This window comes from Camelus ferus, chromosome 33 (genome assembly GCF_009834535.1).
Source record: "Camelus ferus isolate YT-003-E chromosome 33, BCGSAC_Cfer_1.0, whole genome shotgun sequence".
Lineage (NCBI taxonomy): Eukaryota > Metazoa > Chordata > Mammalia > Artiodactyla > Camelidae > Camelus > Camelus ferus.
Window position 1 is genome coordinate 8,008,747 of NC_045728.1, and position 18,064 is coordinate 8,026,810.

The window sequence follows — 18,064 nt, forward strand, 5'->3', positions numbered from 1 at the left end:
TCTCGGACTCTGGAGTCTTGGTGGCTCTGTAAGGGAGAAAAACGCACAGTTAATAAACCCCAAGTGCCTGACTTTTGAATCCTTTGCATCAATGGTGCTTATGAGAAACAAAACAATTTTTGTTTCGTCTTCCTATCCTCTGCTGGAGAACCCAAAGGGAAGCTCAGTGGTCCTGTGTCCAGCAGGAAGAGGCAGGAGCACAACAAAAAGCCCTGGTTACCCCATGTCCACAGCCAGAACTCTCCAGCCAACACTTCTACTCCATGAACTGAATGAGTGAGGCCCCAAGTCGAAAGGAAATTGCTTCTCCTCTCCTGAAACGAAATGTCCATCCAGCAGACCTTCAGTGAGAGGACGTCCTTCACAACAAGGCTGGCCAATTACCAGGACTACCAGATATTACCAGTATTGTTGTCCTCCATGGGTACACTGGCCACATTGAAAAATTTTACATTTATTTGTACGATTTGCATTGACTGCCTATTAGACGCTCAATTAAAATCTGTTGCTGAACAAATGAATGGATGAATAATAAAGCAGACTATACCCTTCAAGAGCAGAGGCCACTCAAAGCTCAGTGGCTGACACACAGGAGCCAAGTGGTCAGTTTCTGCAGAATTTGGACTCGCCTCACTGTGACAGCCTGAAGGTTTAATGTATCCTTCCAAGTGAGAAGGACATCGGGGGGAGGTAAAATCCAATCACTGCTTCTCACCAGGTGAGGCATGCTGAAAACAGCCCCTTCTAATATTTGGCCTTTGCTTTCCATTTCCTGTGGATTTTAATGACCCACAGGGTCAGCACACATACATAAACTTCGGTATAATGTCAGATATATAAGTGTTTGTACAATACAGGAAAAGGCTTGAATTAAAAACAACAGGACACAACCTTTTTGAGTCAGGTTTCCATCATAACTCAGTTGCATGCCATGTGGGCATGTTTCAGAATTTCAACTTCCTTAAGGACCAAGTGGACATACTCACTACGTCTGCCCCATGGGATCGGGAACAAATGCAGGAGCTTATGGTCGGGCCACAAGCACGTTACTGGAAGGCTCCATGTGTGCCAGGCACTGTGGTTACATGCCAGGACAAATACGAAGAATAATTACACTCTGAGCCCATCTTCTGGAGCCCAGGGCCTAGGAAGTCATATTGAAAAGGATCAAATGCTCCCCAAATTAAGAGATTATTACACTGCTGTTGCCAGCACTGTGTTCACCCGTGCCCGTGAGGGCACCATTCCCCTGCTGCTGTGACCCAAAGCTCCCAACAGCAGGTGTCGGTGTCCCTCTCTGCTCTGTACCTCCCCTGGGCTCCCAGTTCCAGGCGCCACACTCTAATGTGCCCCACTGAATGGCATTCCCGACCTGCCTTTGAGGCTGCTGTCACTCGGTATGAAGAAAGGCCATTTGTATCAGCAACCCTTTGGCTCTTGGCTCCCACTAGAGCTAAGAGGAAGAAAGCAGCAGAACACCAGGAAAACAACTGCTCTGGTCTCTGACAGCTGCAGATAGAGACCCTGCTTAATACCACATCTCCCGAGGTCTTGGGAGATGTCAGCGCACCAGATGCGTGTGCATTCCGAAGTTGAATTAAGTCCTGCTATCGATGGGAGAGGAGTCAGCCTCCCATGTTCAGTCCCAGCTCCTCTCCTCCATCTCTCTTCAAAGCAGAGTGGAAGACATTCCTTTTACCACTCCTGATTTCCCAAGTTTAGAAAACACACTAATTCCCTTTCAGTGATGTGCTCAAATAACTTGTTTTTAAAGAAACAGGGATTACTGTTGCACTGTTAACTTGCTTGCCGTCTCTGCCCTTTCTAGGATGTAAGCGCCGCCAGGGCAGAAACTATTTTGTTCCCAGCTGTTCCCAGTGTCCAGAACAGTGCCTGGCGTGGAATGTGTGTTTATGAAATATATGTTGGGTTAAGTAGGGGAACAAAGGGTTGAAGGATGTATGTATCACAAAATCCTTTTCTCCTGCAAGAGGAACAACTGTTGTCCTGACCTGGAATCAGAAGACTGGGGGTGGGGGGGAGTACCGTGTTACCATGGAAACCACAGCTCCAAAAATAAAAACAGCCTTCAAGGCTGTCACAGGTCTTTGGTGGGAAAAGGCTAACCACTATGTGCAGACTGTGCCTGGGCCCCGGGTTGATTAGGAGCCAAAATACTGCCCTCAATGCGCTCCTGTTTTCTGGAGCCTCGTTTTGGGAGAGGTCAACCACTCTCACCTGATGATGCCAAATCTGTCACCCTGAATAGAGACCACCCTTAGAAGAACAGCTGCCTCTGGTCTCTGGGCACTTACAGTCTGAGGGAAGAAAGCAAAAAGACAAAAACACAAAACAAACCAACAGGCTTAAAACAAACAACACATAGTAACCCAGATTTACACAAATGGCGCATGAGAGGGTAATTATTCAGCCTCAAGAGGACTTCCTGCTCTGTAAAATGACTTCCAATAGAATTCCATGAAAATCAAATCTCCTTAGAGTCCTTCATCCATTGGATTATTTATTCATTTCCCAAGTACACGTTTAGCGGGCTCCAACTGTGTTCCATGCAAAGAGCTTGCAGGCACTGAATCAACAAACACTGAACAAAATGAACTCTGCTCTCACAGCTGACGATCCAGTGAAGGATACGATGTGACCAAGCAGTCACAATTTAGGAACAACGATGTCATAAACACCTGAGTCGGGAACTACTTCCTAGAGGAAAGGATAGCTAAGCTAAGATCCAAAGGAGAAGAAGGGCAGGGTGGCTGAGCGGGTCAGTGTTACAGGGGAATTCCGTCTGGAGGAACAGCGTCTGTGAGCCTAAAAATAAAATGAAGCATCCCGTCGAGGCACTGAAAGGTGACTCCGGCTGGAGGGGGAGGACTGCGAGCAGCAGTAAAGGAAGCAGGAGGGGCAGCACAAGTAAGATCATGAAGACCACTCTGGCTGCAGAGTGAAATTCAAGGGGTGAGGGGCATCAGGAAGACCAGTCAAGAGGATGCTGGGATAACACAAGTGAGAGATGGTGATGGCCCAGGGAGGGGAGATGGTGGTAGAGATGAGAAGACAGTCTTGAGGAACATTCTCTCTGGAGGGACAGAAACCTTGTGAAACTGAAAGATACCAAACCCCAAGGCAAGGAACAGAGGGAGAGGCATTGGTCTGGAGGGAAAGGTTTGAAGAGCTCAGTTATGAACTGTTTTGAAGAACATCCCAATGGAAATGCCCATCAGCCAGTTGGAGGGATGAGCCTGAGGCTCAGGAAAGAGATGAGATCTGAGATGTAACTGTGAGAATCATCATCTAGCGGGAATAATTAAATTCCAGAGAGTGAACGAAATAGCCCAAGGATAGTATGTAGATTTAGGAGAAGGAGGAAGAGGGAGAGAGAGCGAGAGACAGGGGAAAAGGAGAAAGAGAAATAAGCCTGGATTCAGAACCTTAAACAGACCAACACTGCAGAGACAGGCAGCCAATAGCAGCCCACAAATTATAAACTCATTTTCAGCATTTATCAATAGATCAGAAAAGTGACATCTCATCAAAGAAACAACAAACCACTGTTTCAGCTTACACTAACCAGAGGAGCAGACTCAGAGGTCTCACAGACCACCAAAAAAAAAAAATCTCAGTTTCATAAACTAATGATAACATTAACATAATTCTTCAGACATGTCTACTTAATTTTGTCTTACAAGATAAAGAAGACATGTATACATTCCATTTTTATTAATGATACCGAGGCCCAGAGAGACTGAGTAACCTATGCACGACCACATAGCAAAAAAAAAAGTAAAAAGAGAAAAAAGAAAAAAGAGCAGACCCTGGGCCTCCACCCCATGCTGCCTCAGTATGTCCCTTGAACTGGTGCTAAGGCAGTTGTCCTAGGACAAACCATCACCCTGCCCCTACAGACAGACGAGGCCTGCCTGAGCTTCCGGGTTCACTGATGAAGACCCAGCTCTATCCTGGGCAAAGATGTGCTCCTCAGGACACGGGATGGACGGAACACAAGTTGCAAGAGATCTGAATGCTAAAGCCACGTCTGCCACTGACCAGCTTCGCAGCCGTGGACTTCTCAGTTTGCTCAAAGCTGAAATGAACACATGAACCCCATCCACCACGAAGACCAGATTCTCTGAGAGAGAGGCGCAGAGCTGGAATTGCAGGTACAATCATGCGGCAGCTGAGCACTAGAGAAGAAAGGCCATGCGGTGGGGGGATCTAGGTCCAAGGACCCTCCTCCCCTTTCCCTCCCAGCAGATCTTTTCCTCAGATCTTTTTTTTTTTTCTTCTGTGCTTCAGTCTGAATTCCATATTCTACTGAAATTATCTTTTGTGTGTTGAATCTCCCCCACAGGCTGTGAGCTTCTCAACAGAAGGGCCACTTGTATTCGTCTTTGTGCCCCAAGCACACAGGACAGTACTGGATTCTCTGTAAGTGCCGGATAAACGTGTTTAATGTCTGTTGAACTGTGAGAATTACCTCTCCTGAGTTATCTACACTTTCAGCCTCATTTCTCTGCTTAACAAAATGCATATCTACTCAGAAGCATTTGGGGAAGCAGTCCAAGCATAGAGAAGGCACTTGAGAAAGGGGTACCATCCAGTGTTCCTAAGAACTTTCTGAATGGGCAGGCCTGCTCACCTCTGGGACTGGCTCTCTTCTAAAATGTGTGGCTGCCAATTCCTCCATTATGCCCGCAGGGCTCCCCAGCCCCCACTGGGCAATCAGAGAGGACCAAGTAATTGGTACTGCAACCCCAGGGCTCATCTTAGAATCTGGAAGCAACACCCTAAGTTACTAATAGTAAGTCTTTGAAGGCATATTCTCAGAGGACAATGACCAGGTAGTTTCTCATCTTCACTGAGGACAAAACAAGAGAAAATGAGTTTGAATTATAGCGTGGGGGATTTCAGTTAGCTCTTAAGCAGAACTTTCTCAATAGTAGGGCTTAAAAGCATAGAAGGAAGTAACCCAGCGAGGACAGGTGGTGCAATCCTCTTTCCTGGGATCTTTTCTTTTTTTTTTTTTTTAATGAGCTATTCACATGTCAGGAAGATATGGTTCACTGCAGACACAGAGAAAAGACATGGTATTACTCAAGCTAAGGGTAAACTGTTCTCTGAAGAAGCTCCACCCTGTTCAGAGTAATGTATCACTGCCATTTCAAACAATCCTAAGAATCAACCAGAAGGTCAGCAAGAGCTTCGGAGTGGAACGACCCAGCTGGGAAACAAACGCTTGCCGGTGCAAGGCAGACTGCTGAGGGGTCAGACTGGCCGTAACGTCCACGCTCGGATTATAGAGAACATGAGGACGAGGTCAAGTGGCATCTTTGAAGAGAGGGCTCCTACCCCCACTTTGGAGAAATGTCTCATCACAAGGGCTCCTCCAGAAACAATGCTTCAGAAATTCTTTTTTTTTTCCCACAGACTTACCTGTCCTCAACCTGTGGGTTTCTGTTCTTCCTGACCTTCTACAGATACAAGGCACCGAAGAGCTGATGAAAAGGAAAAATCTCTCGATTAAAAAGAAACTCTGAAGGTGGGAGGGTATAGCTCAGTGGTAGCGTGCATGCCTAGCATGCATAAGGTCCTGGGTTCGATCCCCAGTATCTACATTAAAGATAAATAAATAAAAACCTAATTACCTCTCCCCACCAAAAAAGAAGAAACTCTGAATGAGAAAAAATACTGGGAGATGATACACCAAGCACGCTACTAATGGTAGTCAAATGATGAGCTATTCTCCTCTTAAGTTTTATATAAACTAGCTATTACCACACACACAATACTCATTGAATTTTATGATATAAGAATTTATTTTAAGACAGCAAGCTGGAAGACCCTTGGAGGGACTCAAAAAAAATGTATTGCTAAAGTAACCGTCCACTGTCTTTCTAGATTTTCCTAATTGCTGGAGCAAAGGCGGCAAGGGCTGCCAAACCCACCGTGCCCACAGGGCCCCAAGGCGGGTTCTTTTTGCACAGTTGCCAAAGAAAGGGGAAAAACCAAGTGGGACGTGGATGCGTTTTTCAGTCCCCTGACTCAGCCCCGTCATTTCCTGACTAAACTTGTGAACCAGAAGCGGCAAGACCAAGAAACCTCTGCGGTCAGACTGCGGAGGTAGGAGGCACCAGGCTGGAAGAGGCTCCAGAGATGTGACAGATAGAAGCCAGTCCGGACTTCAGGGCGGAGGCCCGAGTTCCAGGCTGTAACCCAGACCGGCCCCTGCAACGTGCAGAATCGCCTTTCTTTATCTCATCCACCAATCGGAGTGGGACAACTAGCGCCCCAACCCAGTCAGAGTCCGTGCAGAGGAAGCAGAAGAAAGGGCTTTACATCTCTGACCAAAGAATGTACCCAGGCCTCAAGTGAAAAAGCCATGGGCTTCCTTCTCCGCCTCCCTTCACCACTCGTCTTAGCTAAGGCACTTCGTCCTGGCGATGACTTTGAACTATGTTACTTGGACAAAAAAGCCAGATGCACCGTCTGAAAACAGGAGAGCACTCACACCAGGACTATCTTTAGGAGGTGGCACGTGTCTGTGGACAATGGCATGGAGCGGGGGGTGGGGGGGCAGGCCATGGCCCGACGTCCCTTTTTATCAGCGCAAAGCATCTCCCTCCCATCTTCCTTCTCCCACCTGAAGGCCCACATTCGATTTTCTGTTCGGCATCCCTGACAGAAGCCTCACCACCTCCTCTGAGAGAAGCAAGGGCCCTCAGGCGCCCAGGTCATAGGACAAGAGCTCACAGACACCCCCACCCCACCCCAATCGCAAGATGTTTAAAAGCACCTTCCTTCACACCAGGTACAACTGCCACTTGGCAAGTCACCACACTGATCTGGGTGAGGAGGAAAGAATCCCAAGAGGGCAAAAGCTCCAGGCTCCAGGAAAAGCCTGCAGATCGTGAAGCTCTGGTACACACAGCAACCCGGCAACCGCCCGCAGGCTCTCCGGCCAGCTTGGCTCTGTGTTTAAGCACCTGCTTCAGGGCCCAGTGGCTCACCACAGGGGTCAGGAAGGAAATTCCCCACCGGAGGCTTAGCCCTTCAGGCGCCTTAAGGAAAACTCCAGAGTCACCCTGGAAGCAATGAGCAAAGCAACTGGTGTATAGATGGTTGGTACCTGGGAGAAACTAACCAAGCAGGGCAGAATTATCACCTGTTAATCTGCCCCATAAAAATCCCAGTCTCTTCCCTGACGTGTAACTGGCAGCCTGAGTGCATAACCACCAAGGAAACTCTCAAAATCCCCACCACCAGAGAAACCTGGCCGGTGTGAATCAGTCCCTAGGGCTCATCTCTACCTTGTCAGTTTCCACAAATTGTTTGAATCTGGAAACCACATCTACAGCCAAAGGTTGGCTACTTCTCATGGACCAGTTCGCTTCCGCCAGGTAGCACCACCCTCCTACTGCTGGTCCCCAACCCCATACATTTCTTCTCAGCCTCCTTCCCATCCTCCAGACCTCCTTCCCACCTCCCCATCCAGGTGTACGTCCACATGCTCTCAAACATGTAAGGGCCAAGGACTTCCAGGCCCTGGGGAGATGGTACAGTGCAGCTGTAAAGAGCTCAGGCTCTGGAATCAGAAGAACGTGGCTCAGACCCCACCGTTGCTTCTCTTTGACCAGGAGCAACGTAATCTGTGAACTTCAGTTTCCTCAGCCCTAAAACTCACCTGGGGGGTTTGCTGTGAGAATTAAATGTGTTCGCATATTTAAGGCGCTTAGCAGAAAAACTTGGCATAAAGTAAGACGCAGCCCCCGCCCTCAACGAATTATGGGTCTGGTAGAGGTTCTTCCTAGTTTAACCTTATCCAACACCAATTACTTATTTAATCTGCTGACAAATCCCAGGTCTCCTGTTTGATGCTTTGTTTAAGAAAAGCATGAGTTTTCCCACACTCTGTGTGCTTCTGCATGGCAGGGTCTGGTCCACACAGAGGGGATGGGTGTAACATTTGGATGCCCACATCAGCCTGCTCCCTGGAAACTGAGCTGAAACCAGAAGCAAGACTCCCTCCAACGGTCAGACGAGGGGGATAAAGAATCAAGATAGATATACCACTGATGGGTAATCATTACCTGCCAATCCACATGCCAGCTAGGCTGGCACCAGCTAGATAACCAGGCCCACCAGGCTGGCAGAATAAGTGGGAGGCACCAGCTGAGGTCAGATGTGTAGCCAAGCAGAAGTCCTGAGGCTCCAGGTAGAGATCTCTCCAGCTGCCAGCCTGCTAGACTGTGGGCAGTCACGACAGGGTAGGTATGTTACACAGAAGAGGGGACAGAAGAGCCAAGAGAAAGTGGGGTAGAAGGTGATAATAAGGAGGGTGTCCAGGGGAGACAGGGCAGAGAAGTGCCTCTGTGTCCCCCAGAAAGACAGCCCACAGTCAGCCACCCACACCTCCTCATGTGCCCCTTGTCCGCTCTCCTTCCCTCTCCAGAGAACAAGGTCAGGATGCCGTTATGTCCTCAATTTGGGTTTTGAACAATCACCACCACCAGTTAAAAACCAAGGGATTTAGGGAGACTTGCAGGTACTAATTCTAAGAGCTTGCCCCCTCAACTACATTATTTACGGGGCTCAGGGGACAGCATGGCCAGCAAAGAAACTGTGCCACCTTACGTTAAACGGTGGCTAAGATGACAATTCCCAGCTGGAACAGTGACTGCTGGAAGAACAGTGCGAGGCTCAGGCCTCTACTTCACACCCAGCTCACACAGAACAGCAAGAATTAGTTGCCTCAAATACCACTCTGAGCACGTCTCTCCCGGGTTCCAGAACCTACAATGGCTCCCCATTGAGTTGAATCCTCTTTGTATACAAAGCACACTGTCCGTAGGATCTCAATACATCTTTGTTGACCTACTGATGAACTGAAATTCAAACTCTTCAGCATAATCATAGTTTGTCAGCCCATCACTTTGCCCTCATTTTCCCACATCTCTTATCAAGATCACACTTGGTCATCCATCCCCTGTCTTCAAGTCAACACACCCAAACTGCTTTCACCAAAAGGCACCGGGTCCCCATTCAAGACTCAGTTCACCACAGAAAGTAGATTCACGGATGCCCAGGGCTGGCGGGATGGAGGAGTGGGGATTGAGGGTGATACCTAAAAGGCAGGGTTTTCTTTTTGAGGTCATGAAAATGTTCTAAAATTGACTGTGGTGATGATTGTACATATTTCTGAATATACTCCAAACTACTGAATTGTGTCCTTTCAAACTGACTGAATTGTATGGCATGTATCTTCTATCTCAATAAAGCTGTCACACATCAAAACCTCAGCTCTGGACTCACCTCCTCCAGGAAATTTTCCCTGACTCATGAGTAAGGATAATTTCATTACAAAGAGTAGAGATAAAGGAATCATTCATTCATTCATTATTAATTTATCCATCAATAAACATCTACCGATCACTACAAAAGGCCAAGTACAGTGCTAGACCGTGAAGACACAGAGATGAACCACACAAAGTTGAACTCGGAGTCCTGTTCCCCAAGTTCCTTGCTAACCTCACCATTTTCTCTGCTTCTTTCTTTCCAGGGTTAAGGAGAAAAAAAGGGGCTCCTGATTCTCTTAATATTTTCAACTTTGTGCAGTTAAAATCCACATGTTGTGGTCCTCTTGGTCCCTGCCCTCTACAATATCAGACAGAATTGCATCACAGGCCTGAAAGGGGCTTTTCTCTGCTGCGGAGAGGGAGACCTGGGGTGGGAAACGTGCGTGGGATGGATGCCGTGCTGGGCCTGGTGTGCTAATCCTCCCAAGCCAAGCTGGAGCTGGGTCATTTTCCAATCATCATCATCTCCAAATCGGGTCTTGTGTGAGGAGTCCCAGGTGCTGCTCCAGGAAACAGGACACGTGAGTACAGAACCTATACTCTCAAGCACACATCCACTGCCTGTGAGACACTCATAGAATAAGGACACACATCCTTCCCCCTTGCACAACAGGGGGAAGTTTACAAAACATTTTCACGTGTATTATCATCTAGAGACCTCCCGTTAACCCGCAGAGCTCCCCCTCCACAGATGGAGGAGATGAAACACAGAGGTGAAGGGAGGTGTCCAAGGTTCCACAGCTAAGAAACGACAGAACTGAAATTGAAACCTATGTCTCCCGACTTGATGTCCAATATTCTTTGTGCCCTATTGACTCTAAATGCCGATTCCACCTCAGGGAATCATGCCGGCCATCTGCAAGCATCTAGTCAGTCACTTGACTGATTCTTTTCTTTCCAAGAAGTCTTCTGTTTCCAAGACCTAAAAATGATGGGCTTCTGTTTTAGCCACGATCTAGATAGATTCCAACAGGAAGCAGTTTCACAGCGGTTAAGAGTGAAGATGTGAGTCAGACAAATTTGGGGTTGAACCCAGAGGTTGCCTTTTTCTACATATATACACATACTCTTCTAATCCAACAAACAACCACTGAAAACAACTGCCAGTTTTTAAACTATTCCTAGACGGTGAAAAATCCTTCCTGGTTTAAGAGTATGTTCCCTCCTCTAACAAAAATGAAGATTCCATTGCATCTGTAGACAACTCTCCAAACGAAGAAAGACTTCCCTAAACTGAACCAAATCCACCCCATCCGCATGCTGGCTATCAACGTAAGAATCTTCCCCCATATTCTGTCCTTAGTATATATGGCAGAATCTCAAGGTCAAAATAGGGCTTCTTTTAGGGTCTCTCACATTTGAGGGGAAAGCTGACAAACTGTGATGTACTATTTTAGTTTCAAGATTAGCTCCCACCAAGTTTGTCCCATTTCCCTCTGCTCTCTGGAAACGGCAGCAGGATGAAGTACTAGTACAGAAAGAATTGTTATCCTCCAGTCCCCTCCAAACCCCAGAACTAAGCCCTACAACAGCACCTGCAAGGATAACCACATCCAGTCATGAGAACCAAAAAAGAACCCCTGGCAGGCTTAGAATGTTCCTCATCTGTATAACCCAGCCCAATTCCTCAGCGATCCCTCCAAGACACATCTCGCCCTGCTCTTACGCCTTTGTCCGTACTGTTCCCCTTTCCTGACCTCATGCCCTTGACCTCATACTTGTTCAGCTGTTTTCTACTATCTGTCTGTACTTGTCATGGTTTGAGCCTCTTCAGTCCAGAAGTCTTTCTCCTCTCCTTGCCTGTACAGTCCACATGGCACACATAGTACATGTCTTTCAAAGATTCCATCCCCTCCATCCCAGTGAAACTCACAAGCTTTATGCCATTTCTTATCCAAGTCTCCTCCCATATTCCTTCTCAACTTCCACATCCCCACACTCTACCCAGCCCCCCCCCCAACCACAGCACCATTAGCTGGTACCAGACTGAACTCACAAGAACATTCAATAAACACTTGTTGAATTCAAATGAATAGAAATGGACAGACTGGGAGGAAGAGTCCCAGGGAAGGTGGCCAATTGCTCAGCTGTGCCCCACAAAGGCACAGACCATTGTTAAGAGCCAGGGCCCTAGAGTCTGAAAGTAAATGGGCAGGGTCTATAGTATCAAAGAGCCAGTGAGGACTGTCCCCTCCAGTAGGCAATGGGTTTGGCTCAAATACAACCCCTGGCCAAGACTGGGTGGAGCTGCCCTCCCGTATTCTATACCAGTTCTCTGCTTAGGGAAAGCCAACTTGACAACTACTCAGATGCCACATTTACCAAGGCACAAAGTAGCTGGCACACACCATCACCGTGTGGACCAGGCCCAGATGTCTAAAGACTGGTAGGAAATGTGACTCTCTCAATGTAAATACTCCACCACCTCCTCTACACATAGGGCCAGGAAAGGGAATCTGGGGTGGCCAAAAATAAAGTAATAATTGAAATGGAGTTCAGAAACTTAAGTGGAAGAATGAGTTAACCTCTCTCACCTTCTACTACCTCCGCCGGTAAAATGGGGCTAAGAGGAGTCCCTGTCTCAAAGAGGTTTTGGGAGGATTAAATTTGGAGATAGACGGTGCTCACTGTAGTGACCTACACACGATAAGGGCTCGATAACCATTAGCTGCTAATGAATTTTACTATTCATGTTGCTGTGAGGAACCAGTGGGGTGGAACGCGGCGTGAAACTCCATGCACACGTGTTACATAATGTAAAGTCACCGGGTCCCCTGCCCTGGACTGGGGCGGCGGGTGACACGAGGGAAGCCGTCCACTACAGCGAAGGGCTCCTGCAATCCTCGGCGAAGTTTCCAGGGGTACCCTGGGGGTCCCGGACAGCTCTGGGGAGGAGTGGGGAGGAAAGAGGAAGAAAGCAGGGAGCGGAACGGGCACGTACCTGCTTTCGCTGCACTCCTTCCTCTCCCTCACCCGCAGCCACTTGCGGAGGAGGAAGCGTTTTCGGCGTGGGGAAGCGCTGGGCGTGGAGCAGTTGGACCACGGGGTGTCCTCGTCGCTGGAGGGTGTGATCTCGATGGACGGCAGCTGCAGGAACTCCTTGCCGGGGGCCAAGACGCCGGGCAGGTCCCGGCTCAGCCCGGCCTCCAGGCTCGGCTCCTGCACGTTCTTCATTCGGCGCATCTTGAAGCGCCGGCGGCGGAGCGTGGGGGTCGACGAGCTGGACCAGATCGGGCTGCCCTCGGGCGCGCCCCGTGGCTCGGGCACCTGCAGGGCGGGCGGCTGCAGGCTCTCCATCATGTTGGCCGCCGGCATGGGTCCCGCCGCTTCCGCGCTGTCCCGGCGCCTCGGCCGGCCCGCTCTCTCCCGCCCGCCGGCCCGGCTTCCCGCCCTTCGCGTTAAGAAACGGTCGCCGCTCGAGCCGCGAGCGGAGCAAGTCTGTCTCCCGGAGCGCCGCGCAGGAGGAGGGGGCGCGGGGGTTCGCGGCGCGGCCGCCCCGATCTAACTCGGTCGCCCGCCGCTGCCGCCCAGCCGCCCGCCGCTGCCGCCCGGCCGCCCTCCGGGGCTCTCCTCGCGCGCCCGCTTGTTTTCCTTCCGCGGCGCTCCCTCGCCGGCTGGCGGCCGTGCCTGCGCGGGACTCGGCGGCCCGCGGCCCCCGGCCCCAGGGGCGGCTCGGCAAACTCTCAGCGGTTTGCGTTCGGCGGACCCGGCTGGGGAGCCGGCTTGGCGCTGCAGGGAGGCAGAGAGCGGAGGAAGAGGCAGAGAGAGGAGGAGGAGGGGAAGAGAGAGAGAGAGGAAGCAGACACTGGATAAAAACAAAAGAGGAGGAGCAGGGGGCGACGAGCGGGGTTAGGGGTGGGGGTTCATTTCTGTCCAGAAGGGCGTGCACGGGCGGCGACAGCTAGTGTAACTGTACGCGGAATCCCTGGGGAGGGACTCTACCTCCCAGTGAAGGCTGCTCCAATCAGCCTAATGAAATAGGATCACATCCCAAACTTTCTCAAAGCGACGATTGGCCAGGCAGCTCTCATTAATCTAACTCCGTGCTTTTTCTTCGGGAGGGAGAGGGGGAAGGGAGGAACCGAGGAAATCATTACTGACTCGCCAGGGCCACCCAGGATACAGGGTTGAGGGAAAACTAGGGGACTTTTCAGCTGGATCGGTTCTCCTGAGAAAGGTGCTCTCTTTGAATAACTTAGGGTGCGAGTGGGGGCACAGGAAGCCCGGGTACAGTCAAGACAGCAAGATTCCTGGAGGCTACTTCCAAAATGACAAGATGAGGAGACAGGACAGATCCGTGGACTAAACTGAGAACAGCAGACATGACATACGGAGGAAGGACAGACAACAAGATCTGAGACACACAGGGCACACAGGACCAGTCAGGAAAAGGCAGTGATCTCTGTACCTCTTGAGTGACCTCGCCAATACCAGAGCCCCATCCCAAGAACAGAATGAAATTAGAGGACTCCTTTTACATTCCTGGGGGCTAAGTCAATTCTGTTTCAACCTGCAAGGGGCATGGACTGGATCACAAAAAGTCTAGTATGTCCCCAGGTCACGGAACTGAGAAAGTCCACTTCAGTCCTGTAGCGTCCCAAGCTATGCTGAACCCCTCACCTACAGCCAGGTACCACCCTAAGAGACTGGCTCTAGAACTGTCCCACCTTACTGAGGAGCTCTCTGTCCAGACTGAGTCTAAAACAGCCCAGCTTCAGGAGCAAAGTCTATCACCAACCGTCCCCCCCCACCCCCAGCCCAGCATTTGCCTTTTCAGTAAGTCCTGCATGTAAGAACCAAAGTAGAGATGGTAGCTTCCAAACAGACCAGAGGGGGCAGAATTAATGCAACCATTAAGTCCACAATCCAATTCACCTAATCCTCTCTGCCCCTCTCTGTGAGTTTCCAGTTTCTGTGCCAGGGTGAAGGTCAGAAGAACATTTCACAAGTGTCCCAAAGCTAAGGAAAAGCCACATTCCTAAAGATCACCAGAAATCACCGCAAAAAATATGCCGCTGCAGTTCAAGTGTGACAGCTGGCCATGGGTCCATCAGGCCCTGCGAGGACACGTGGAAGGAGCTCAAGGCATTGAGACAGTGCACCGCCTACAAGGCCCAGAGTCTAAGGGAAGTGTGTTTAGAAATGGGAGCCAAAAAGCTGGGGCCAGACCCACCAGTAAATGACTCCCTGGAACAGCAGCCTCGTCTTATTTTCTGACTCTTTTCCATATCCGGCCACTGGTTCTCTCAAGGGTGGTATCACTCTATTTTAACTCCAGGACGTGGCAAAGAAAGGAGAAACCCCTTCCCATCAGGTGTCAGGTACGGCAAGGAGCAGGACACCGCTTCCGGCTCCCGGAATGCTGAGGAGGTTGTAACTCCAAACTTCAGGGTCCGGAGTTAAGCCACAGAGTTGCTCACTGCCTTGGATTTCCTCCAAGGACGAGCGCTTTGCCGGGGATCTGCTGGCTTGTCAGTTCAAGAAACCTGCTTGTTGAGGGCTTCAAACAGAACAGGAGTGTTCACAGACAGGGGCCGAAAGATTCAACAAGGGGAGTGGCCCCCTTGAAGTTGATCACGAGGCCTCTGAATTTAAACGTAAGCCCCTTAAAAGGAAGATCAGTCAGCAGCTTCCCCTTCCCACATGTTTCAGCCACTTTCCCACCCACAATAGATTCTGGACCTAAAATCAAAATCCTGTGAGACTTAATTTAAGCCTTGGGCCCAGCAGTAGCTGAGAATAATCATTTACATTTCTCCTGGCCTGAAGGAAAACCTCCTCCAAACTAAATCTGAAATGCTTTTCACTGGCTGGGAAGCAGACACCCAGAGGACCTGAAGTCCCTGAGCACTGTTCCCACTCATGTCCACCTGCGGTCCCAGCTTAAAGAAAAGAAGGTACCTGTCACCTATTAAAACCCTGTTCAAAACACCCCCTACCCCTCCACCCCCAGCGGCTTACTTTTCACTGCAGTTACCATCAAGTAAGGTGATAAATGGGACACTAGTTTGGAAATGAGATGCCCTCCAGGTGCAAGTCATCATTACTGTGAGGACTGTAAGCACGCTGAGGGGAGGACCAGGTGTCTCCTTCGATTCTAGCCAGTGTCCTGTGTGTTCTGTTTGTACAGTAACCTTTAAACTTTTGTAAAGGGCTTTCAGACATAATCTTTTATCTTCCCAGTGACCCTAGCAGTGAGAAGGATAGAGATTACTCTCATTTTATAATTTACTGAAATGAGACATAGAAAGATATCTAAGATCGTTGATTTAAAAAAAACCCCAACAATAATTGATCATGACAAAGCCAGACCTTGAACCTGGGTCATCTGAAGCCAGTTAGAGGCCACCCAAATCTCATCAAATGCATCTGCTCTGAAAAGCAGGTCCCTTGTAGCACCAGAATTTTACCAGCCCTGACTTTAAAGGGCAGATCACGAAACGACATGTGGCTGTTGAATTCCATCAGTTACTCTACAAGGGTGGAAATGGAAATACAAAGTTTTGAAAAACAATTTCTCAAAGGAGCTGGTGTCAGGGGGTCAGGAGCAAAGAGCTTCAGAACCCCAGCCACTGCATTCCTCTCCAAGGCCCCCCTCCTCACTTCTCTCCCATATTTGGCTCTCAGCCACCCCCACAGTTCTCTGGGAAACTGACCTCGCCGTCTGCCCTCCAGACAGGTGGTGGCCAGGACGACCTGGCCTCCCTTCCCTCAGCTCTCAGCCAGGCCTCATATTACCAAGCAACTGTTGTTTATTCTCAACTGTTCAGGCTCCTTTTTCCTGCAGGCCACAAGACACCCAACACCTGTCTGTTACTTCTGGAGACCCGCAAATACATAGCCCATTATTCAGGAGAAACTTCCAGGAGGGAGCTTAAGTGAAAACTAGCAGCTGTGATGCTAGATTTCTCCTGAGTGCACATCCAAGTGAGAGTGAGGTAGAAGGGGCCAGCCCTCACCAACCCACATCCCTCCGGCCTCAGGGATGCCAAGGGCAGGCAACTCCCAAGAGCACGGACAGGTGTGTCCCTTCCAACAGTGCTGCCACCAGTCAGTCAGTCCCCACCCTCAAGGTTAGGACACAGTCTGTCTCTCTGGCACAGTTTCAGAACAGCCAAATCCAAAGGCTGGCCCACGGACCAGGGAAAGACGCAGGCAGTGGGCATTCATGAAGAGGAACTTGTTGCTATTAGAGAAGCTAGAGACACTGAGAGATGTGGACCATGCCGTAGAGAGGTGTCACTCACTGTCTTCAAAGACAAAAGGAAGGATGGCCAGGTCGTGTGCTCAAGCTCTCCTCTGGCTGCTGAGCAAGAGGAAATGAATCTGTGTAGAGCTCAGGGTGGGACACTCAGACAATAAACGTTTCCCAAGAGGAAGGCCAATCAAGGACTGGAATGGATGAGCAAGGATGGTTAGAAGGTGGCTTCCTCTGCACATCTTTAAAGGTAACTGGAGTCTAGTTAGAGGCAGTGGCAGGAAAGAATGATCTCTTAAAGGCCCAGCACTCTGGGTCAGCAGGGCCAGACTTCCTCTGTTTTAAATAAAAGCAATTCACTTATGCCTAAAACAAACTCCATTTGAACTGATGTACTTCTGGCCCCAGGCACCTTGATTACTGGATACTAAACACCTCCCTGAAACCCACAAACAGCCCTAATATCTTGCACGGTGAAACAGAAATGCAGGGACCAATGATGAGGGTGGTGACGGAAAAGATGCTAGGGGTGGGGGCTGCAGGGGCAGGTAAAGTCAGAGAGAGTAAGCTTCCACCTCTGCCCTGGTATCTTCTGTCTGTTCCTTTCTCCAATCCTTGCCTCCTCCCCCGTGGCAGGAGCTCACTACTGAAGCAGTCAGGGCGGTTTCTGCATTGAATCTGTGTGGTCAGGCTGGAGGATGCTGGCTAAACACCACCTAAATAAAACCACAGTTGACCAGCCTCCATGTCCAGCTTCTCCTTCGGAGGAAAAGGAGGAAAGTACTGTAAGACTTTACCAAGTCTCAGTTCCCGAGGACGGAGTGCTCAGCCTTGGGGAACGCACATACAAGGTTAGCAGCCTTCGGCAGGGGCCAGGGTGAGCAGTGACGCCACCTCTGGAGGACTGTCACCAGATAAGCCTCCCTGGTTTAACTGCTCATCAAAAGGCTCAGGAATCCAATAAGAATATTTTACACAACACTTGGCTAACCCTGTTTTTGCAGACAGACATCATCGCTTGTCCTCTAAACCTTCCAAGGACATCAGTGCTGGAAAAGACTCCCTGCGTCACCCAGCCCATGTCCTTGTGGTCCATTCCAGGGAAGGCAGGTGGCGTGTTCTGGTTCTTCTGCTGCTTTCCTTGGAAGGGTCACCAAATACCACTGGCAGTGTATACCAGTGATGGCGTGCCCAGGCCCGAAGGCATGCGATCTGAGCTTTTGACTCCTTCCACCACTGACCAGCTGTTGGTTTGGAGATGAATTATTTAATTTCTCATGTCTGTTTCCTCATCTATAACATCAAGATAATTAATAGCATCTCCCTCCAACAGCTGTTGTGAGCATTTGAATCACGGAGGGCACTTAGAATAGTGTTTGGCACGTAGTCAGCGCTCTATAAATGTCCGCCTTTGTTAGACCTAATTAGTCTCCTTTATAAGATCTGTATTAGGAAACGTGACCGCTCCTGTTGATTTTCAATCCAGTTTAATTCGATG

The 18,064-nt window shown here is 49.6% G+C and overlaps 1 protein-coding gene across 7 annotated transcripts in view; it reads right to left on the reverse strand.

Moving 5' to 3' along the window:
* Positions 1-13,314, reverse strand: part of GRAMD1B (GRAM domain containing 1B) — a 154,664-nt gene extending 141,350 nt beyond the window's left edge. For 2 of the 7 annotated variants that reach the window (XR_004317012.1, XM_032472701.1), the window contains exon 1: positions 12,310-13,311. Coding sequence is in view for 6 of the 7 variants with exons in the window: in XM_032472701.1 (XP_032328592.1) it covers positions 12,310-12,683 (374 nt within the window). In the remaining variant the exon portion in view is untranslated. Of the gene's footprint in view, positions 1-5,448; positions 5,511-12,309 lie in introns of all 7 variants that reach the window. The other 5 variants (XM_032472692.1, XM_032472691.1, XM_032472699.1 and 2 more) reach the window with 4 other exon arrangements.
* Between the last annotated feature and the right edge of the window lie 4,750 nt (positions 13,315-18,064).